The 24366-nt window shown below is 42.1% G+C and overlaps 3 protein-coding genes across 8 annotated transcripts; 2 read left to right on the plus strand and 1 right to left on the minus strand.

Moving 5' to 3' along the window:
• Window positions 1-833: 833 nt before the first annotated feature.
• LOC115054775 (heat shock cognate 70 kDa protein-like) lies at window positions 834-4567 on the plus strand. 6 transcript variants are annotated; one of them, XM_029520159.1, is made up of 9 exons: window positions 834-1045; window positions 1172-1377; window positions 1452-1604; window positions 1683-2238; window positions 2338-2540; window positions 3243-3441; window positions 3500-3732; window positions 4296-4395; window positions 4435-4508. In XM_029520159.1, the coding sequence occupies exons 1-9, from the start codon at window positions 841-843 to the stop codon at window positions 4491-4493; spliced, it is 1914 nt and encodes a 637-aa protein (XP_029376019.1). In that variant the 5' UTR covers window positions 834-840; the 3' UTR covers window positions 4494-4508. The 6 variants fall into 6 exon arrangements, with proteins under 6 accessions (XP_029376019.1, XP_029376021.1, XP_029376020.1 ...); XM_029520161.1 differs by having other exon boundaries at window positions 4296-4377; XM_029520160.1 differs by having other exon boundaries at window positions 4296-4369; window positions 4424-4508.
• A 1514-nt stretch (window positions 4568-6081) lies between these two features.
• h2ax1 (H2A.X variant histone family member 1) lies at window positions 6082-6571 on the minus strand. Its single transcript, XM_029518663.1, has one exon. The coding sequence runs from the start codon at window positions 6491-6493 to the stop codon at window positions 6107-6109; it is 387 nt and encodes a 128-aa protein (XP_029374523.1). The 5' UTR covers window positions 6494-6571; the 3' UTR covers window positions 6082-6106.
• A 200-nt stretch (window positions 6572-6771) lies between these two features.
• On the plus strand, window positions 6772-8726 carry hist2h2l (histone 2, H2, like). Its single transcript, XM_029518735.1, has one exon. The coding sequence runs from the start codon at window positions 6808-6810 to the stop codon at window positions 7186-7188; it is 381 nt and encodes a 126-aa protein (XP_029374595.1). The 5' UTR covers window positions 6772-6807; the 3' UTR covers window positions 7189-8726.
• The last annotated feature ends 15640 nt before the right edge of the window (window positions 8727-24366 follow it).

Consider the following 24366-nt stretch of genomic DNA (forward strand, 5'->3'; position numbering starts at 1 on the left):
TCCGCGGCATCATCCAGGTAGGACCAAAGCGTTTATTCATGGGCTTATCCTTGTCCATGTTCAGAGCTGTGAATAATATCACAGACAGTATAATTTAGCTATAGATTACATTGATATAATTCATGTCTTTCTATTATGTGTATGTCTATTTCAATGTCTTTCACCTGTTTATGTCGAGTGAATTTAGAAGAATGCCATTTGTTATTAAAAGTAATCACATTGAGAATGGTCTCATCAGCAATCAATAAAACTTGGCTCAGAGACACATCTTGACACTGCGGTAGGGGACCTTAGCTCTTCATGTAGTGGAGGTGAGGGAGGAGGTGTGGGCGTCTGTCTCCAGATGATCAGCAGTGTGGACAGAGCTCCAGAGTGATGCTGCAGAATGCTCTCAGGTCTAAAAACAAAAAAACACAGTAGAAACGCTTGTTCAAGCAGGCGTCGATTGCAGTAGGGAGTGTGAATGGTGCTTTGACAAATAGCTTGTTTTACCAGGAACCCAGAGCCACTCTACTCTCTTTTAGGTCTGGATCTGTTGTGTTTCCAAAGCCCACCCCCCCCCCCACACACACACATCACACATCACACTATAATCTCTTCCCTGGCTATTGTGTGACAGTATCCAGCCCTGGAGAGGGCTGGTTATATTTCCATGAAGTGATCAACTCAATAAACAATAAAGTTATAATTGCTGACTCACCCATACTTGTAAGACATAACTGAACACTTCTTGATTTTTTTTTTTTTTTTGGTCAACGCATCATCAGAGTCCTATTGACTGAGTGACGCTGCCCCCTGCTGGAACAACATTGACCATGAATTATTTTTCTTAGCGCAATCATGTCTAAAGGGGCTGCAGTTGGCATCGATCTTGGGACCACCTACTCCTGTGTCGGTGTGTTCCAGCATGGAAAAGTTGAAATTATTGCCAATGACCAAGGTAACAGGACCACACCCAGCTATGTGGCCTTCACAGATACAGAGAGGCTGATTGGAGATGCAGCCAAAAATCAGGTTGCCATGAACCCCACCAATACAGTCTTTGGTAAGCTTTGCGCAAGGGATATGTGTCATGCAACATGTCTTATGTGAAAGTATATTTATTAAATATTTCTGAACAAACATCAAAAACATGTACACACATTCTCTCATTTTTTCCTGGGGATTGTAGATGCTAAACGTTTGATCGGCAGACGGTTTGATGATCCAGTAGTTCAGTCTGACATGAAGCATTGGCCATTTAATATTATTAGTGATAGTGGACGCCCCAAAGTAGAGGTTGAATACAAAGGTGAAAACAAGTCATTCTACCCAGAGGAAATCTCTTCCATGGTGCTGACAAAGATGAAGGAGATTGCTGAGGCCTATCTTGGGAAGGTGAGTTTACAAAATAATAGTATATTGAACATAAATAATTGCAGTGCTTAAACTGTATTTCTTCATTTCTTTAGTCCATATCAAACGCTGTTATCACAGTTCCTGCATACTTTAATGACTCTCAACGTCAAGCAACCAAAGATGCTGGAACTATCTCTGGCCTAAATATACTGAGAATTATTAATGAGCCTACTGCAGCAGCTATCGCTTATGGTTTGGACAAGAAGGTAAGTTTCCACAGGAGAATATGTACCATGGCTTATGTTCACCTACAGGACAATTGTACTTAGATCTTTTTTTTCTAGGTTGGCTCAGAGAGGAACGTCCTCATCTTCGATCTTGGTGGTGGCACCTTTGATGTCTCCATCTTAACCATTGAGGATGGTATCTTTGAGGTCAAGTCCACTGCTGGCGATACTCATCTTGGTGGAGAAGATTTTGACAACCGTATGGTAAACCACTTCATTGCTGAGTTCAAGCGCAAGTACAAGAAGGATATCAGTGACAATAAGAGAGCTGTCCGCCGTCTGCGTACCACTTGTGAGAGGGCAAAGCGCACCCTGTCTTCCAGCACCCAAGCCAGTATCGAAATTGACTCGCTGTATGAGGGAGTTGACTTCTACACTTCAATCACCAGGGCTCGCTTTGAGGAGCTCAATGCTGACCTCTTCCGTGGCACTTTGGACCCCGTGGAGAAATCTCTTTGTGATGCCAAGATGGATAAGTCTCAAATTCATGACATTGTGTTGGTTGGTGGCTCCACCCGTATCCCAAAGATCCAAAAACTGCTCCAGGACTTTTTCAGTGGAAAAGAACTCAATAAGAGTATCAACCCAGATGAAGCTGTGGCTTATGGAGCTGGTAAGTGTCAGCCAGGCAACACACAAATCATTTTAAATGACTCCTCCTGATTTCAATGTCTAGCTTGGGATCTAAGTGTACTTGTTTTTATCTTTACAGCTGTCCAGGCTGCCATCTTGTCTGGTGATAAATCTGAGAATGTGCAGGACTTGCTGCTTCTGGATGTCACCCCTCTTTCCCTGGGTATAGAGACAGCTGGAGGTGTCATGACTGTCCTTATCAAGCGTAACACCACCATTCCTACCAAGCAGACCCAGACCTTCACTACCTACTCTGACAACCAGCCTGGTGTGCTCATCCAGGTAAGCACAGCATTGTACATCAAGTTATTTGTTCCTGATCTCTGTAATTTCTACCAGCAGTCACAATACCACAGGAAGTGCAAACCTCCCTTGGTAGTCTCAGCAAAGTAAAATTAGCAGAATAAATAAATAGTTAGAAAAATGATTCTATTTATCCCAGAAGGGAAAATAAACACTTGATTGATTTAATTTTGACAGTTGATTTGAATATGAAGTATGAAGGACATAAAACTTAATCACAATAATCATACATACAACCCCAGTCTCCCTGCCCATGCCAGTGGACCCTACAAAAGACACACATATATATATATATATATATATATATGCATGTAAAAAAGGCCTGTGTACAGGTGAGTTTCATCAGTGTAGAGATGCACTGCACAGTTGTATGGCAGGAGGTAGAATGGATTTTTTTTATATCAATTATTTAAGCAGGAGTACAAATCTGTTGCTGAATGAGTTCACAAGTCCACAGTTTTATCGAGAGGATGGGCCGAATAGTTCATGATTTTGTGAAATTTTGAGCAGATTCTGTTATCAGCCACTCCCTCTTCCTACTGCTAAGCTTTAACCCAAAAAAGACTGGGTATTCTTAAGTTTATTCACTCCATTAGTGTTTTTTTCCCTCATACCTATGCCACAGCAGAACCAGCATTTCCTAATAATTTCACGTGTGCTTACCCTGTGCATCTTCAACAGGTTTACGAGGGTGAGCGTGCTATGACCAGGGACAACAACTTGCTGGGCAAATTTGAGCTCACAGGCATCCCTCCTGCTCCTCGAGGTGTCCCCCAGATTGAGGTGACATTTGATATTGATGCAAATGGCATCATGAATGTCTCTGCTGTTGACAAGAGCACTGGAAAGGAGAACAAGATCACCATCACCAATGACAAAGGTATAAAACAGTGTTGGCCAAACAAATTATTAAATACTAATCCTGCTTCTTTTGACAGGTCGTCTAAGCAAGGAGGACATTGAACGCATGGTCCAGGAGGCTGAGAAGTACAAGATAGAGGATGATGTCCAGCGTAACAAGGTGTCTGCCAAGAATGGCCTGGAGTCATACGCTTTCAACATGAAATCAACTGTGGAGGATGAGAAGCTTGCTGGCAAGATCAGTGATGATGACAAGCAGAAAATCTTGGACAAGTGCAACGAGGTCATCGGCTGGCTTGACAAGAACCAGGTGAGGTTTGGTTTTGCTCAACTCATTATGAACATTCATTTATTCATTCATCTTCTACCACTTATCTGTTTCCGGGGTTGTGGGGGGTGCTGGAGGTAATCCCAGCTCACTTTGGGGGAAGAGTCCATTGCAGGGTCAACACACAGACAGAGATAAACAGCCATTCACACTCACACTGACACCTATAGACAATTTAGTGTCACATGCATGTCTTTGGATGGTGGGAGGAAACCCATGCAAACACAGGGAGAACATGCAAACTTGGCACAGAAAGTTAACACTTCAGACATTCAAAATCATCATTTTCCAGGACATAAGGCACAGATTTAATTGTAATTGTAAATGTCAGTAGGTTTAGGATTTAGCAGAATTACATTTGCTAAACCTCTGATGTTTTATTGTCACTGGAGAACGGTGATTATATGTAAAACCACTACTATGATGTAGGGCTACATTATCCTCATTGTGTGATGTAACAACAGCAAGTTTAAATTGAAAGTAACATTTACACTGTCAAGTAATTCCCATTACTGAGAATATTTGGTTTGATATCTTTGTGCTAGACCGCAGAGAAGGATGAATATGAACACCAGCAGCAGGAACTAGAAAAAGTTTGTAACCCTATCATCACCCAGCTGTACCAGAGTGCTAGTGGCATGGCAAGTGGGATGCCTAGTGGAATGCCCGGTAGCTTCCCTGGAGCTGGTGGTGCTACGCCTGGAGGAGGATCCTCTGGACCAACCATTGAGGAAGTGGATTAATCCATAGTACCTTAATTTCCCTGAACAATAAACAAGCATGCACATTACTGGCAACCAAATGCATCAAGGCTAAGGGTGATTACTGATCATTGCTGTGAACACAAAAAAGAGCATAAATCAAACAGTCTGTGTATTCTCTGACATGATAGTGAGCAGAGAGTAATAAAATCTTGACTGAACCATGTTTCTAGACTGGTGTGTGCTTTTATTCACACACATCGACACACACCCTCACACACTCCTGTTACATTTTACGAAGATTCTTAAATCAGTGGCCTTAGTCCTAAGGTGGAAATGCGATGACCATGAATTTGAATATCTCATATTAAGCTAATTAGCTCATACAATGAAAGTGACAAAGACCAAAGAAGATTGCCGTAACAGTGTTTCTAAGGTTCTTCTGAAGATTTTTCTGGCGTTTGACACAAGAAATAAAAAGTACAGCATACTGACATTCATATTGACATTAATGTGCTCAATGTTTATAGCTGAATATAATCACCAATAATAGTGAGTTTTTCTGAATACTCAGCATTTAACAATTAAACTTGTTTCATATCAGATCAATTGAAAATTTATATTGCTATTTAAAACCTTTTGTTTGCTTAACATAGTTTTCTCAAGCTCAAGTGGTCAGCAGTTAGCCCTACTCTGACTGTGAAGGCAGCCTGTGTTAAGCTCAAATAGCTCATTAAATTTAGAAATTGTTTCTAAAGCGCTGCTGAAAATCTTTCTTGCAGTTAATTTAGCAGTTGCAATTCTCTTCATATGCTGTGACTTCATTCATTCAGTAAAGCTCTTCACAGTGAGGATGTTCAGAAATATTTAAGAGATTTTTACATTTGTGACCTAACGTAACAAATTTAAACCTACATTTCGCGACTTCTTCCAGAGCTCAGGTTTCAGCTGGGTTGGTTGTGAACTGGCGTCCCTTGCTTAGAGCAAAATAATGTATCCAGGAACAGAACTTATTGTCCCCCTTAACTTGAGAGGAAGCAGCTACGCCAACGCAGCTCTACAGGCCTCCGACCGTGAGCTGTTGCAAAGCAGGAAACGTGCTCTCATCTCGGGCTACATGACCAATAACACTACGTCGTGAGACAGCATGCTGAAAGCTCCGGTATGTGGAGGCAGTCTTCAGGAGCTAAGTATATGCTGTTGAAGGCCCAGGAGCGACCTGGAAGATCGCGCCTCAGAACCGGCCTTTCTCACAAAAACCAGCAACAACATGGAGACTGTGTGTATTCGCCTAGTGCTAAAGGCGACAGGACATTTATTCAAACATGACAAACAATACAACAATTTAGCACGTTTTGGTAGCAGCACTGCGAAATTAAAACCACCCCTCCCTTCAGAATTGGTCCGTGTTAAGAATGGGATTTTCCGGCGGCCTTAAGAAAGCGCCTCCATTTTCCAAACCAGTAACACATCAGTGGCGACAGAACAGTCTATAGAAAGTCCCGATGGATGCTTTCAACGTAGAAACAGTAACACCAAACACTGTTCCGAGTAAAGGTTGTTTATCCCGCCCCCCCCAAAAAAAAAAAAAAAAAAAAAAAAAGGCTCCAGACAGAGCCTTTTGACCCGATCGGATCCGGGCCTGCGGGGGGTCTTTATTTGCTTTTGGCTGGTTTTTCCGTTTTCTTGGGGAGGAGGACAGCCTGGATGTTGGGCAGCACTCCTCCCTGAGCGATGGTCACACCTCCCAGCAGCTTGTTGAGCTCCTCGTCGTTGCGCACCGCCAGCTGGAGATGCCGTGGGATGATCCTGGTTTTCTTATTGTCCCTAGCCGCGTTGCCCGCCAGCTCAAGGATCTCAGCGGTCAGATACTCCAGCACGGCCGCTAAGTACACCGGGGCCCCGGCGCCAACTCGCTCGGCATAGTTGCCCTTGCGCAGTAGCCGGTGAACTCGACCCACCGGGAACTGGAGTCCGGCGCGGGATGACCGAGATTTGGCCTTCGCCCGGGCTTTGCCTCCGGTTTTCCCTCTGCCAGACATAACTTAACGTGATTATCAAGCGCCACCACAGAAATACTATACAGAGAATGCAGATTTCTGTGGGCTGACTTGGTGAGAAAGGAATATAAACACCTCAATCTCATCCGATTGGCCGAGTCAAACTGAAACCAAGCAGCCAATGACTCGGCGAGTCATATGGCGATTGCCGGGCTTGTGCTGAATGCTGCTCCAATCACGAACAGGGAATGGCACACACTTATTTGCACAGCCATGTTATAAAAAAGGGACCGGTGATGATGTGGTTTCCTGAACGGTATCCCTTCCTGTTCCACGGACGTTTCCGTCAAGATAAAATGCCTGATCCTGCAAAATCGGCCCCTGCCCCCAAGAAGGGCTCTAAGAAGGCTGTGACCAAAACTCAGAAGAAAGGAGACAAAAAGCGCCGCAAAAGTAGGAAAGAAAGCTACGCCATTTACGTGTACAAGGTGCTGAAGCAAGTGCACCCAGATACTGGGATCTCCTCCAAGGCCATGGGCATCATGAACTCCTTCGTCAACGACATCTTCGAGCGTATCGCTGGGGAAGCATCACGCCTGGCGCATTACAACAAGAGATCCACCATCACCTCCAGAGAGATCCAGACCGCCGTCCGCCTGCTGCTGCCCGGGGAGCTGGCCAAACACGCCGTGTCCGAGGGCACCAAGGCCGTGACCAAGTACACTAGCTCCAAATAGAGGCGGACAGAAGCCGGACGCCAGGGGGGAGGAGGGGGAATGAAAGCCGCCAAGATGATCTTTAAACCCCCATCACCTTGTTAGGAAACTGCGTTTGTGACTTTGCACCATTGCGGGTTTCGACAAGACTGGATGCCAGTTGAATCCAGGCCTTACGCTGAATGTGTCGAGACATAGTGGGACTAGCCTGCCATTTTGTTTGAAATTTGTATTTATTTATTTTTTGAGGGGGGGTCTGAGCAGTTTTTAACAGATCATTGAATAAATGTTGAAGGAATGTATGTCGCTGCTCTTTAACTGTGGACGCCTCCTTTGCTTTGCACCACTTTCTAACTTATTTTATACATGCACCTTAATAACCTTATTTTATGGAATTAAACGGTCGAAACAAACATTGAGATTAAAACTGACTTACTACACTGAGTAGTTTGTCTTTACCTTGTGATGTGGATTTTTTTAAATTGCTGGGAAAGAGCGACGCCGAACGGAGTCTTGAGTGAATGTCGGGAGAGGTGCAGATGAGAACAGGTCTCAGGCATCAGTCCACTGTGTTTGAACAGGTTTATTTAAGCTGCTGCTTGCATCTTTATATTCTGTGTGAAATTTGAATTAGCCCAGCTTTACTACTCCATCAGGTCAGAAATTTGAATCTACTTCAATTACCAGTGTATACATAGGTCAAACTCAAACTCTCCCATTATACATAAATCTATCATATTGCAGGCTGTGCTGTACTAATATAAGAACAATGCTAATTTGCAGTATCAATATAAATAATTCAAACCTGCAACAAATCTTATAAAGTGGTATGGATATATTGACATGTCAGGGCAGGAAACACTGGGTCGAACTGGTGAACAAGCACAGTGCTGTTAATGTCACTGTCCATAGTATGTGGTTTGTGAGAAACTGAAACAGTATGGCCATAATAAACGCACTATCACTGTCACCTTGTGTTTGATGAGGTACTGGAGTCATTCACTAATGGGGTATTTTCACTTTTCTATGAGAGGTTAGGTCCAATAAATCATGTAAATCCCAATGTAATTTAAAGTGCTGGAGACATGTAAGGAGGTAAGAGGTGGAATTCTGCTCATATCAAACATAATGAGGTGTTTTGTAATGAGGTACTGCTGTTTTCCCACAGTTTACCACAAAATTTAATTCCATATAAGACTACAAAACAGAAACTGATTCACGTTAGATAAAACTTAAAATCAGGAAAATTCTCTTCAAAAGACCGTTTATTTTAAATGACTCTGAAATATCATCACCTTTAAAATAAAAAATAAATAAAACCTGCAATCAGCAGCCAGTAAATTATGTGTTTACAAAAAAATAAAAACTTGCATATGAAATAAACTGGTCTTTTCATGTTATGTTATTTTGCAAACCTTACGAAACTGTAAACATCAATTTACATGCACATCTTAACATGTAGAATTGGTTGTACTCTTGAGATGCAAGGGAACAGCAATTAAGTATAAAATAGAGTTTCTAACCCTTTGCTATATTTTGACAAAATTATAACAATGTATGAATATCATTATTTTGAACCATTACAAATGCAAGGAATTCCCCCCCAAAAAAGAAAAAACTAAACCAAGTATAAACACAGTTGCTATGGATGCAATTATGAACAAAGACAATTCAAGGGAAAAAAGGAACCATTACTAGTGTTCACATTTTCAGTGATATCAGCACCACAGTATTTATACAACAAATTTCAAAATTAAAAACAGAATTATCTGTGTACCTGTTGTGTAACCCTTTATTTAAAGCTTGACACTCAAACCGCGCACTCTGCGTGTCATTTTCTTTGGCTCTATCTCAATTAATATTTTCTGCAGTGCATCGAAAGCTCACCTGGATAGCTCAGGTTTAGAGCAAAGAGGAAGCCAAATAAGAGGGCACATCCATGTGCAATTGATGGCAGCTCATTACACACCTCCACACCTTCAATAATGATGCCTATGTCACATGGTGGCCTTAATGGGTCCTCCTTCTCTCTGACTTCCATTGTGCACTGCTGAAGCTCTCTTTCATTGTCCCTCTTGCCAACCTGACAAAAGACATTTATTCTCTGCATGTATGCACACAAGTTCATCTTCTCCTTTGTGTAACAGGAAGTGTAATCATACAACAGAAGACCAGAAGAATTCTCAGCTGTAGTAAACTTGTACTGGATAGTTACTCATATTTTCTGTCTGCGATTATATTTATTTTCATTTGGAAGGCTGCTCTTGTGATACTCTGAGTGTCAAATGAATAAAGAAAAGTAAGTACCACTTCTGTTGTACTTGCATTCTGTTAATTGTGTTGTGTTGCATCGCATTAAATTCCATACTTGTATTTCTTTAGAGATAACATATGTAATCACTGCATAGGTTTTGGGATTGATGTTTAGTGGCTTGTATGCTCCATGGGGAGCACTCTGAGAGCATTTGTTTGCTGTGTTTGACCAGCAGATGGCATTTATGGACCATATAACTCACCTTTTTGACAAACATTTGTTGATATTGGGTTGTTAATCTGCTTACTATTGCTGTATTTGCACAGAGGAGAATTGTGTATATAATTGCTGTGTTATATGATTATGTAATCAGGATCATAACGGTGAATAATGTTATTATTATTGAATCTAGCAGCTAGCAACAGCTATCCTTCAAAAGATTACAATTGTTATGACATAAAGGACATTTAAGTAATTAAGAAAAGAAAAAAACTCATCCCTTTATGGGTCACTCATCACTCATCGGGTAATGTGGTCCAAACTTTGTGAAAATTCTACTTTTGAATAGCTGAAAGTGTTCTTTTTTTTCCCTGCTGGATAATGCAGACTGACAAATCGTGCATCACGTTGTACAGGATTCACCAGCTAATGATATCAGGATCTGCCACCCGACAATCAAATGGCTACCGTCGTCGCACACTAAACACTGCTAACACTGCTAAACACACTAGCACACTAATCTGGACAATATCCAAATAAATTCCAATCGAAACATTCAGTGTCCCGCCCCAAAAATGGAACATCCCGCACACTCAATAACGGCCAGTCAATTTCATTTTCCTCACCCGTGTAAACTTGTGCTGCAGCTCGGTGAAACTCACAGATGGGGACAGGACAAACAGCGATTTCAGAACGACTTGACATATTGTCTACATTTTCTGCTGCACAAAACCTGCACGCATATTTACCTGAAAATTTTTCCACAAAGCCTGCCAGACCGTGAGATTGTCTGCAACCACACAATGAACAAACCCTCTCACAGTTTTCCCCAATTTGGCAATAAACAGTTCTTCTTGTAAGATAATGAAATAATCTATTAAGGGCTTCAGTACACTCTCAAAACCATCTCAAAACCACATGGTCACTATGAAAAACTGTGGCTAAACATATATTTGACAGTGATGAGTGGAAACTATAAGGTAAGTTTCCCAATGGCCAATAAACCCCACAGATTTTATGCTTTTTCTGGAGGTACTGAGGGGATTGCATCTATATACAAAATAACTGAAACAGCAACCCTAACCCTAACCCACTCTCTAGACAACTACACATTTTCTTTATAATTACTACTGTCATAAAAGCATCTATACTGAATTTGATGAGGAGATTTCAAATAGGATCTGCTGTAAAGATTTTAGTATAGAGATGTATTGAAATTATGTTTTGTTTTGGGAATCATAAACAGATTCTGTGAGTTCTACAGTTTTAATATGTTTTTTGTAGTATCTATTTCACTTCCAGGTGGTGCAAAATGGGCCAGGACTTCCAAAAGCTGCTGTAACTGGATTTGACTTGCAAACAGTAGATGCTAGCTCTTGCACAACAATCTCATCTACTTGACAGTTTTCACTCTGTAAATGCTGAGATATGGTTTGATGGACAAGGGGTGCAGAAGCAGTGCCAAGTAAATAATTAAAAACTCTTGTTTTTCACACTCTCTTGTTTTTCTTGTTTTCTTGTTCTTGTTTCTTGTTCTTGTAAGTTCATCAACAGCAACACTGGAGACAAGATAGGTATGTTCAAGCTTCAGTAAGAGTGAAGCAACTTTGAGCTCTGCATTGTGTGCGAAATCATTGAAATCAAAACTTGAATCATCCAGGTCCTCCCTGCTTTCATCTGAGGTTTTAATATCAATCTGGACACTGTCAGGGCTTTCAACAGAAAGACCTCCACTTGAGTATGTACTTGTATGTTGAAAATAGCCTGTTAAGTTGAACGTGAAAGTGTTTATTGAAAAGGCACAAGAGACCTTTAAATGTAGTTGGGTCACTTTGTGAGGATGGCTGATGAGATCTTGAGTGGGTCAAAAGTGCCTTCCAAGTTTTGCAAGTACATGAGCAGTTTTAATGGCTGCATGGATAGGAATGGTGGCGTCTATGTCTGTGCTCAAGCTTGTGTTTAAGAATGTTTAAGAAGCTCAGAGTCACGATTGTTATCCTGCGCGTTTATTATTTAGTGCCACGGGCTTTAGCACAGAGGCACTACTTAATCTTCTCCATACTTATTATTTATTTATTATTCCGTATTATTCCACATTATTATTGAACTGTGTTGGTGACAACAGGTTTTATGTATAATTTCTTGGCCGTGTGCTTAGGGTCATTGTCATGCTGGAAGATGAAGTGTCGCCCCAGTCTAAGGTCTCGAGCGCTCTGGAGCAAGTTTTCATCAAGGATGTCGATGTACTTCGCTGCATTAATTTTTCCCTCAATCCTGACAAGTCTCCCAGTTCCTACCACTGAAAAACATGCCCACAGCATGATGCTGACACCACCATGCTTCACTGTAGGGATGGTATTGGCCAGGTGGTGAGCGGTGCCTGGTTTCCTCCAGACATGAAGCTTGGCATTCAGGCAATCTTCGTTTCATCAGACCAGAGAATTTTGTTTCTCCTGGTCTGTGAGTCCTTCAGGTGCCTTCTAGCAAAGTCCAAGCGGGCTGTCATGTGCTTTTTTACTGAGAAGTGGCTTCTGTCTGGCCACTCTACCATAAATGCCTGACTGGTGGAGGGCTGCAGAGATGGTGGCCCTTCTGTATGGTTTTCCCATCTCCTCAGAGGAACGCTGGAGCTCTGTCAGAGTGGCCATCAGGTTCTTGGTCACCTCCCTGACCAAGGCCCTTCTCATTTTGGCTGGGCGGCCAGCTCTAGGAAGAGTCCTAGTGTTTCCAAACATCTTCCATTTCTGAATGATGGAGACCACTGTGCTTTTTGGGATCTTCAATGCAGCAGATATTTTTCTGTAACCTTCCCCAGATCTGTGCCCCGATACAACCCTGTTTCGGAGGTCTACAGACAATTCTTTCGACTTCATGGCTTGATTTGTGCTCTGACGTGCTCTCTCAGCTGTGGGATCTTATATAGACAGGTGTGACTTTCCAAATCATGTCCAATCAACTGAATTTGTGCAGTCTCACACATATGTCAGTCGTCACAGTTGATCAGCTGCTCTCATATCAGAGGAGTCAGAGATGAGTACATGGATTTGTCTGTCTGAGAAGAAATCCTTCAAACTGATGGCCATATCAGTGTTTGTCAGCTGTGTTTGTGTATGTCATCAAAATACATGTCTGTATTCGTGTTTTGTGTCTGTGTCTCTTGTATCTGGCTGTGTTTTTGTGTGCTTGTCTCTCTGGATACGGTTGTGTATTTCTGTATTTGTTTTTCTGTTTATATGTATGTGCCTATGTATCTCTAGAGGGTCTCTTTGTATGTGTCTGGCTGTGTTGTTGTGTGCCCATCCATCTGTATGTGTGTGTGTATGTCTGTATATGCGTGTGTCTGTATAGCTGTATATCAGTCTCTGTGTGTGTCTGTATGTCTGTATATCAGTCTGTGTGTGTCCTGCAGTCAAACATAAATGTCAGTAGTAACAGCTGATCAGCAGTCTGATGACATCATTGACTGCAGCTGTGTGTCTGAGCTTGGATTGCGTCATCCTTCTCATAAAGCCCATTAGAAAACAGGTTCATTTCTGTCAGGGAGCCTCTCACTCTGGGGCAATTTGTGACAAAACTGTAACTCCTATCAGAAAACAGAGCAGACCCTGAACGCCACAACAAGTGTGTGAAGCTATGTGTGTATTTCGGTGTTTCTAGGATGTACATTGTGGACACGGGAGCAATTTAAAAACATATGAAAATGTGAACTCCTCTCCCTCCAGGCAGAGAAAAATACATGGAGAGTAATAGGAGAGATGAGGGGTGAGCATGTCTTTTGGGGGGGCACAGTTCAAATTTGGTTTGTCTGACAGTTAAAGTAAAGACATTTTTCAAGAATTTCAGAATCTCTACTACTTTGGAGAAAATGGCGTCTGTACATTAAGTGCAATTTATAAATATTTTTTTGAAAATCATCACCACATTGACATACTCTAACTGAAGATTCCTCCACTCTAAGCCACCAACATTCCATGCACTACACACCCATGGGAAACTAAAATTTTCAGCAGAAATGAGGTGAGACGAGCATCACACTTGAACAATTGCTGATCGAAAAGAATAAAAGTCACCAATAAACGCACAGGATAACAATACTGACTCTGTGCGGAGCCTGAGTCACTAATAATAAACGCACAGGCTGTTTATTATTGTTTATTTATTATTATTAGGGCTCAGAGCCCAGAGTCACTAATAAGTATGGAGAAGATTAAGTAGTGCCTCGTGCTTTGCACAGAGATTCAGTTTTACCTACAAGATGTATGCCACATTAACATTACAGTGCATCAGGCCATGCCAGGAAACTTAAGTGATTACTTTTTCTACTACAACATCGAACTGCAATCTGTAAATAATGCATTCATCATATGAAACACCATGTTGATACCAGTTCATTATGCACATAATTTTTTATTTAAACATGAAATTTTTTAAAAAACAAAGTGGAGACTTCAGATTCAAAACTTTTTACATGTCCCGAAGTAATACTTTTCTTCATCTTGCTCAGACATAAAGAAAATGGAATAATATTATTAATAATGACATTCAAATGGTATCAGAGCATACAACATCATTGTGCAAAAATATATCCTTTATAAACGTCAATTCATCACAAAAAACATGTTGTGAATTTCACAAACTTAGTCTGTTTGATTCTTCATTTTTGAAAGACTGTGTACATATTAACACATTCAATCTTCAATATTCAATATAATTTAACACAATCAAAGAAATAAATCCAAAAAGATAAAATCAGATTTGTATCAAACATTATCACTTATCTCTGTTTCTGCTTTGTCTTCGATGTTAGGTGGGATCTAGGTAAATGCAAGATGACTGGTCGTGTATGTGTGTGAGGTGGGCCGGGACAGGGGGCTGGAGTGTGTCCTGGGGGTTGGGAGGGTGCTATTTACCCATAGCTGGGACAGTGGTTGACGAGCACCAGGGCATGTCCACACGGTGGTGGGCCTGTATGCTGCGTCTCTGGGGCCCACTGCTGCTCCGAGATCCCCTGCAGTTCAGCCTAGGACCGTGAGGTACCCAGTTTCCGTGTGTGCCCGCGAGTAGGCACTGCAGGAGTCTTGGTAGTGGAGAGGCTATATACTGGCAGGTGGAAACTAACAGTCAGCTCCTCTTTTCACCCTCCATTAGAAAGGCTAGCCAGCGGCAGTAGATGTAAGCAGAGAGTAGCACACAGAGCACCAGCAGTAGCAACATGCACTAACTCTAAGCACTACACTACAGCACTTAACGCTTGGCACGTACCCTGTGTTAGCACACAATGCAGTGTGTAACACACACACACAGAAAAACACATCCATGCACACGACATAGACACAGATAAAGAGAAACACAGAGAGAGAACACAGTACAAATGGAGCAGGCTCTGATGGAGGCCATACCACAACACAGGGAAAAAGGGTTGCAAAAGAAGGAAAACATGCTCCAAGATTAGCCACGTTGCAGAAGAAATGAAAATGCTTAACAAGAATACCTACTGCTAATCTGGGCCAGTCCTATCTGCTGAAAGGATGAACATACCTACCAACACTCCATCCTGAAACATCTATGCTCGATAATTACAGAGAATCATTTTCTGCCTAACAGTTGCCAAATCAACTCAGATTTATTTGTATAGCACCAAATCATAACAAAGTTACATCAAGGCACTTTACATATAGAGCAGGTCTAGACCAAACTCTTTATAAAATTATTTAAAGAGACCCAACAGATCCTTCGATGAGCAAGCACTTGGCGACAGTGGCAAGGAAAAATTTCCTTTCAGAGGCAGAAACCTCGAGCAGAACCAGGCTCAGGGTCGGTGGCCATCTGCCTCAACCGGCTGGGTTGAGAGTGGGAGAGAGAGAGAGTGAGTGAGATAGGCATTGGGGCGGGGGTGTAGGCAGGAACATGTTGCTGCATGAAGTTCATGGAGTTGAGCTGTAGTACAGAATTCATGAAGATATGGGACCAGTAGGTGTTGCAGGAACATGGAATGGCGATGAGTCACCACCTGCAGGATGAGGACAGGGAGAGAGAGGAGAGGAACTGGGAGAGACAGAGACTTTGGCAGAACATGGTTAGTAAATGTAGTATAAATACGTAGAACTGGGTGAAACTGTGTTTTTTAAGAAGGATGGTTCTTATCAGCGTATGCAAGGGGGGAGGAAGGGAGAGCGAGCGAGAGGGAGGGAGAGGGGGAGAGAGGGTGGCAGGGAGAGACAGACAGAAAGAGAGAGAGAGAAGCTCAGTCCTTCCCCCAGTAGCCTAGGCCTACAGCAGCATAGCTAAAGAGTAGAGGACTTTAACTTTTTAACTATAAGCTCTGTCATACAGGAAAGTTTTAAGCCTGGTCTTGAAAATTGCAAAAGAGTCCGCCCTCCTGACCGATATTGGAAGTTGGTTCCATAGAAGAGGAGCCTGATGACTGCATCATCCTGAGAAAGGATGTTTCTGATTTTCCTAATGTTTCTCAGGTGGAAGAAAGCTGCCCAACTAACTTGTTTTATGTGAGGGACAAAGGACATGTCCTGGTCAAAAATTACTCCAAGGTTTCTTACATTGGAGCTGGAAGCCAAAGTGATGCCGTCAAGACTGATGAGATGATTAGATAGTATTTTTCTGAGGTGCATAGGGCCAAGTTGAGAGAGTTGAGAAGTAAAACATTTTCAGTCATCCAGACTTTTATGTCTTCAAGACATGTCTGCAGCCTGACTATCTGAGTGAGTTCATTTGGCTTCATTAATAGGAACAGCTGAGTGTTGTCTGCATAGCAGTGGAAGTTGATGCTGTTTCCTGATAATGTTGCCTAGAGGAAGCAGTAAAGCGTAAAGAGGATTGGTCCAAGTACCGAACCCTGCGGGACTCCATGACTGACTACAGTACATGAGGAGGAGCTGTTGTTAACATGAACTAACTGATGTCTATCTGATATACTTGCAGTTCCTTTAATTCCAATTTCATGTTCCAGTCTCTGTAGTAAAATATTATGATCTATAGTGTCGAATGCAGCACTAAGATCTAGAAAGAGAAGTATGGAGGCTGATCCATTATCTGAAGTCATTGGAATGTCATTGGAGACTTTAACCAGCGCTTTTTCTGTGCTATGATGGGCTATAAATCCTGATTGAAACTGTTCAAACAAACTGTTCCCATCCAGATGGTCGTGTAGTTGTTTTGCTACAGCTTTGTCAATGATTTTAGAAATAAATGGAAGGTTCAATATGGGTCTATAGTTTGCCAAAACATCTGGATCAAGATTAGGCTTCTAAGCTGGGGTTTGATGACTGCGGTCTTAAGTGCCTGAGGTACATAACCCAGAAATAAAGTCAGATTAATCAAATCTAGAATGAACAGCTCAATTAAATAAAAGATCTCTTTAAAGAGGCTAGTTGGTACTGGGTCTAATAGACAGGTTGACGGTCTGGATGATGAAGCTATAGAAGCTAGCTCTGAGAGATTCAGACGTGAGAATGATTCCAGATGTAAAAGAGGCGTCGCAGCTGATTCAGGAGTTACTGTATTCAGTAGGAGATTTTTATCTAATGTAGGCAAGAGCTGATAAATTCTTTCTCTGATCGTGATAATTTTATCTGTAAAAAAGTTAATAAAATCATCACTGCTTAGAGCTAAGGGGATCGCTGGTTCAACTAAGCTATAGCTCTCTGTCAGCCTGGCTACAGTGCTGAAGTTCTTGTTTTCTTCTATGAATGCTGAGTAATTTGAACTTCGAGCACTGCAGAGAGCTTCTTTATATGTTTTTAGGCTGCCTTTCCAGGCTCTGTGAGACTCTTCTGATTTCTGACGCCAATTTCTTTCTAATTTCCTTGATGTCTGCTTTAAGGCACGGATTTGGGAATTATACCAGGGAGCCAGCCTCCTCAGTTTGAATACTTTCTTTTTGAGAGGGGCGGCATTGTCGAGATTTGAACGCAGTGTGGCCATAGTGCTAGTCACAAGGTCATCAACCTGCGTATGGGAGAAATCCTCATTTGAATTTAGATATGGCATTGTTGGGAATGATGACCGAATGTTCTCTTTAAATTTAGCCACAGCAGCTTCAGATAAACATCTTCTATAGCTGAATTTATTCCTCAATGCTGTGGAGCCCAATAAAGTAAACTCAAATGTAATACGGTAATGGTTAGTCAGGAGAGAGATTTGAGGAAGAATTTTTTGCTTGTCAATTTTAATGCCATATGTTAAGAACAAGATCAAGGATATGATTGTAGAAGTGAGTGGGTTCATTCGCATGCTGGGAAAAGCCAATTGAGTCTAGTAGGGAAAGAAACCCAGAACTAAGGCTGTCACTTTCTACATCAACATGTATATTGAAATCTCCCAGTATAATGATTTTATCTATACTGAGTACTAACTCTGATATAAACTCAGAAAACTCTGATAGGAATTCTGAGTACAGACCAGGTGGACGGTATACTGTAACTTACAGAACTGATTTTTCACCTTTCCAGTCTGAGCGGGAAAGACTAAGAGGGAGGCTTTCAAAAGACCTGCAGCCAGATTTTGGTCTGGGGTTGATTAATAGGCTTGACTGAAATATTGCAGCCACCCCCCCCTCCTCTACCTGTGTTACGGGGGATATGAAAATTAACATGAGTTGGGAGTGTAGCTTCATTAATGCTAACATACTCATCCTGCTGCAGCCACGTTTCAGTTATACAAAATAAATCAATACGATGATCAGCTATGAGATCATTTACTAGTAGACATTTTGATGATAATGATCGAATGTTCAACAGTCCACATTTGATCGCAGTGTTATTTGAGACTGACTTCGTGGCTGTTTTGATTTCAGTTAGGTTATTGTTTTTAGCTCCTCTTTTGTTTAATTTGGTTTTATTAACTTGTCTAAATTTAGGTGGTCGGGAGACAGACAGTTTCTATAGAGCTAAACATAGACAGAGACTATTCTATTCTCGGCAGGTGACCGCTCTGACTGAGGCGCAGAGGAGCGCGTTAAACTGTGTCTCTGCCTCCTGGTCTCTACTCGGGATTGTCAGGGTTTTGGATTTCTAATAAAATCGGCCATATTTGTAGAAATGAGAGCGGCCCCGTCCACGGTGGGATGGACACCATCTCTCTTAATTAGACCAGGTCTCCCCCAGAAAGACTTCCAGTTATCTATGTAGCCCACGTTGTTTTCAGGACACCACCTCGACAGCCAGCCATGACGACATGCATCTGTACATGTCATCACTGGTCCAATTGGGGAGGGCCGGAGAAAACTACAGTGTCCGACATCGTTTTAGCAAAAGTACACACCGATTGCACATTAATTTTTGTGACTTCCGACTGGCGAAGTCGGGTGTCATTACTGCCGACGTGAATAACAATATTTGCATATTTACGTTTACCATTAGCCAGCAGTTTCAGATAAGACTGGATGTCGCCTGCTCTGGCCCCCAGGATACACTTCACTATGGCCGCCGTTGTCGCTAACTTCACGTTCCTCAGAATAGAATGGCCAATCACTAGGGTCAGCTTTTCAGCGGGTGTGTCGCTGAGAGGGGAGAACCTGTTGGAAACGTGAACTGGTCGGTGGTGAATCTTTCCACATTTCAACAAAAATGCAAAAATTTTCAAATCTTTTCGCAAAATAGATGCTTTCTGTTGATCTTCCAGTGAAAATAGTTTAATTCACTATTTTTAAAGGAGTCCACAAGTAATTCAGCATGCAGAGTTAGGTTTTGAAATTTCAACAAAAATGTAACCAATGTTCTCAAATCTCTTCACAAACTGCTAAATATATGCGTCTTGTTGGTTTTCTGATAAAAAAAATTCTAATTTCACTATTTCACTATTTCAAAGGAGTCCACAAGCAATTCATCATGTAGAGTTAGGTTTTCAAATTTCAACAAAAATGCTACCAAAGCTCTCAAATCTCTCCACAAACTACTAAATATATGGTTCTTATTGGTTTATTTGCTGAAAATCGCGAAATTCACTATTTTTCAAAGGAGTCCACAAGTAATTCATCATATCGAGTTAACTTTTCAAATCTCTTCACAAACTACTAAATATATGTTTCGTGGTTGTGTTTCTGATAAAAAATTTCTTATTTAACTATTTTTCAAAGGAGTCCACAAGTAATTCATCATATCGAGTTAGTTTTTCACATTTCAACAAAAATTCAACAAAACTTTTCAAATCTCTTCACAAACTACTAAATATATGCTTCGTGGTTGTGTTTCTGATAAAAAATTTCTTATTTAACTATTTTTCAAAGGAGTCCACAAACAATTTATCATGTAGAGTTAGGATTTCAAATTTCAACAAAAAATGTTCTGAAATGTCTTCACAAACGACTAAATATATGCTTCCTGTTGGTTTTTCTGCTGAAAATTGCGAAATTCATTATTTTTCACAGGAGTCTACAAGCAATTCACCATGTAGAGTGAGGTTTTCACATTTCAACAAAAATGCAAAAGTTCTCAGAAGAGAGGGGTTTTCCCGCTCCTAACCACTCTCCTAGTGTGTCCACGCCCTTAGAGATGAGGTCACAACCAATCAGCTCAGTCGAGGGCGGGTATTAGCAGAATGGCGCCAAATTAATTTACAGGCTGACCAGCAAAGTGTTAGGACGTGTGTTGCTGTAGTGAAAGGAGAGGATATCGACAATACAATGATATACACATGCAATGGTACACAGAGTGTTTCTCTCTCTCTCTCTCGATGAAGAGGGAGGATATTCACAATACAATGATATTCACACAACAAGATATAAAAAGAGTTTTAAATAATCTGAAAGTTGTGTTTTCTCCCTATGAAGGGCTTCTCACTAGGGTCTTTGTAAATCAGGGCTGAGTGGAAAAGAGGTAGGTTTCATCTGTTGTTCAAACCTCTGTTGTCATGAAAGGAGAGGATATTGACAAGGCAATGATTTTCACATGAGAAAATGGAAAGAGAGTGTTTCTCTCTATGAAGGGTCTTTGCAAATCAGGGTTGACTGGAGAAGAGGTAGGTTTCACCCACTGATCAGGCCCTAGCAATAAGGCGAGAACCAATGAGATTGTTCGAGGGCGGGTATTAGAAGAAGAGCTCTAAATTCATGTACGGAGGTGTGATGGGAGCTGCTCACGAGCTGTCTGAAAGAGTCTTCTCGCAAGCACAGCCTCATGACGTTGTACAGATGGAGCTGAGAGGGGACAGACTGAGTAAATGCGTGTCCTCTATAGTCAGAGCTGAGAGTGCTGACGGGGGTCTCTCCGGAGACTCGAGACTCGCAATCCTCGTGGCGGAGGGAAAAGAAGAATAGATAATGTTGGACGAGGAGGTTTTGAAAAAGAGAAGATTTTTGTATGTGGTGGAAAATCTCCACAACAAAATGTGTTTTGCTATTAATTTAGCACACCTGCTGCATCCCCATCTCTGTGATAGAGTGGCTGAGAGAAAGGCTAGAGAGATTCAGACAGTTGTAGGTTTTGATGATCAGACTGAGGTGACGTTTGATGATGTTTCTAAATTCGAGAGGGCCTTGGATTGTAAAATTGTAGTGTTTTATAGAAACAAAGGCACACGAGCCCTCTCCAAATTCCTTACCCCTAACCCTAGAAAAGACAAAACTGGGTTTATGTTTTTACACCAGAATAACTATTATGGCATAAAAAATGTGCAATCCTTTCTAGGAGCCTGTCATGTGTGTGAGTACTGTTACATGGGGTATGAAGCGTTTGCAGCCACCGCTGTCAAGGGCGGTGCTCTGTGTGTCTGGACGGCTTGTGTTGTAAAGTCAGGTTCAAGCCCATCCTTTGTGTAGATTACTGTGTACTGTGTAGAACGTGTCAGTCTGCTTACTGTCTGAGTAAACACAAGGAGCCCGTTGAGAGAGTAGGGTCTGGGTCGTACGTTAGTCAATGTGAGTTGTATAAACAGTGTGAAAAATGTCACAGACTGTGGTACATCACTATGAACGGCAAGAGCAAGCCTCACGTGTGTCAAAAATTGAAATGCAGAATATGCGGGGAGGTCACTGGTGACGAGGAGGAGGAGGCAGGGAGCGAAAAGCATCTATGTTACATGCAGCCTTTACAGGCAGACATGGATCATAACCAGAAACTAGAAAATTCCAAGAAATTTTGAAGTGCCACGCGTCGGCGTCCCCTCGCCCGTCGTCCCCTCGCCCGTCGTCCCCTCGCCCGTCGCCCCTCGCCTGGATGAGCAACCCACGTACCGTCCATCTTTCGAAAGCCTTCCTGATGAAATTTCCGTTCGGAGAACCGATTGATCTTGACTCAATGAGTGCATCTGTATATCTGTCTCTGTGTACGTCTGTGTATATGTGTGAGTGCATCTGTATATCTGTCTCTGTGTGTGTCTGTGTAAATGTGTGAGTGCGTGTCTATATCTGTCTCTGTGTGTCTGTGTATATGTGTAAGTACGTCTGTATATACGACTCTATTTGTGTCTGTGTATATGTGTGAGTGCGTGTCTATATCTGTCTCTGTGTATGTCTGTGTAAATGTGTGAGTGCACCTGTCTATCTGACTGTCTGTATGTCTGTGTAAATGTGAGTGCATCTGTCTATCTGACTGTCTGTATGTCTGTGTATATGTGTGAGTGCATCTGTATATTTGTCCCTGATTGTGTCTGTGTATATGTGTGAGTGTGTCTGTATATCTGTCGGTGTGTGTGTCTGTGTATATGTGTGACTGCGTCTGTATATCTGTCTCTGTGTGTATGTCTGTGTATATGTGTGAGCGTGTGTCTATATCTCTCTATTTCTGTCTGTGTATATGTGTGATTGTGTCTGTGTATATGTGTGAGTGCGTGTCTCTGTGTGTGTCTGTGTATATGTGTGAGTGTTCCAGGTCAGAGGTCAAGGTCTTCTGAGCCGTTTAAACTTTGAACGGCGTTTCTGTGACAAAGTATGACGAAGCAGTGAGGCTCCAAAGTTGGGTGGGTTTGATCTACAGCAACAGCTGCACACAGACCTGAGCTGAGGGACCTGCGGTTGCCACAGTGATTTGAGAATTCAGTCTGGTCAGAGCTCAGAGTCTCCCCAAAACTCTCCCAAAAGTGGCTTTTGACCACCTCCCGAACTACTTCGAATTGCGAGCAAACCGTAGCTCCGGTCCGAAAATCGAAAACACAGTGAGAGACAAAAGAGTCTGGGGATTCCAGCAGTCTTTGTTTGATTTGAAAAGTCCTTAAAATGAGCGTGTAGGGACAGTGCGAAGACAGAGTGAAAATGTTTTGAGGAAAGCCTTGATTTGCATTGCAGTCAATTGGGGCAAAAGCAAGTGTTGCTGGCGCTCTGAGCGCTCCTGTTTAAATTTGGTGAGGAGTAGAGCTCTCAAAGTTAGATTTTCTGAATCCCAGGACCTGTGTCTACGTTTTGCCAAAAAAATCATTTGTCTCCCTTTCTACTGTGTAGAAGTAGTGTCCTCTGTGCTTATAGCCCGTGGCACTAAAATAGTCTTTTATGATTTTGAATCCTTCACGAACGAGCAGGTGTGCTTGTGGTGTGCACAAAAACCTTTTGTCAGATTTCAGAACGCCCTCTAATAAGAAAACCGTCTTTATAGCACATAATTCGAAAGGTTTTGACAGGTACTTGGTCCTCAACGCCATGATAGAGTTAGGCATAAAGCCATCCTTGGTCATGCAGGGTAGCAAAGTGATTTGTTTTTCAGAAAGCGATTACGGTCATAAATACATAGATTCCCTGAGTTTTCTGACCATGCCTCTCTCCGCCATGCCCAAAGCTTTAGGTTTTGCTGATAAAAACCAAAGGATATTTTCCTTAAGGTTTTAGCTCTGAGCAGTGTTTGAAGTACGAAGGCCCTTACCCTCGGGCTGAGGACTACTCCACAGAGCGCATGACAGCTGCGGGTAAGAGTGAGTTTGAGGCATGGTACGAAACAAACCTTAGCCATTCCTCCTCCTGATCATTACAAACGTCAGTTTAAATCTTATTCGCACAACAGCATACAGTGGTTAGAATGGGTTTCTAACACCTGCGGCATCTTTATACAGCATGCTTTGAACGCTGGTGAAAAACAGTTGGCTAACTACTTTGTAGACAGTTACGCAGAAGCAGGAGGTGTTAATTAGATCTGGGAGTATCTTGGTTGTTTTTATCACGGTTGCGCTGTGTGTTTTCAGCCTCAAGAACGCTCTCCTCTAACAGGGACAACATTTAAGGAGCTCCACTCTAGCACCATGAAGAGACTTGTGAGGTTACGTTGCACCGGTGCACGGTGTAACACCAGTTGTCATGAGGGAGCACAGGTGGGTGGAGATGAAAAAAACTCACGAGGGGGTGAAAGATTTTCTCTGGGTCACCCTGAAATAATCCTTAAAGATTTTGAACACCCCAGCAGCTACTTTGGGCTAATCAAAGCCGTAGTGTATCCACCGAGAGGTTTGTTTTTCCCCGTTCTACCCTTCAGAACTCTCTCTGGTAAACTGGTGTTTACTCTGTCCCGCACCTGCGCAGAGATGAATTTTCAGCAGGAGGCATGCACTCACTGTGATGAGGCTAGAGCTTTAAAGGGGGTTAGGGTCACACCTGAGTTTAACAAGGCTTTGGAGATGGGTTATCGTTTGGCCAAGATAACAGAAGAATGGCATTTTGACCGCAGGGATGACATAGTCTTTCTAAAGTACATGCCGTTTGAAAGTTAAACAGGAGGCTTCAGGTTACCCGCCTGAGGTCATTGATGAGGAGAGCAGGGAAAGATACATCAGGGACTATCAGACACATCAGG

Source organism: Echeneis naucrates, chromosome 14, assembly GCF_900963305.1.
Source record: "Echeneis naucrates chromosome 14, fEcheNa1.1, whole genome shotgun sequence".
Taxonomy (NCBI): domain Eukaryota; kingdom Metazoa; phylum Chordata; class Actinopteri; order Carangiformes; family Echeneidae; genus Echeneis; species Echeneis naucrates.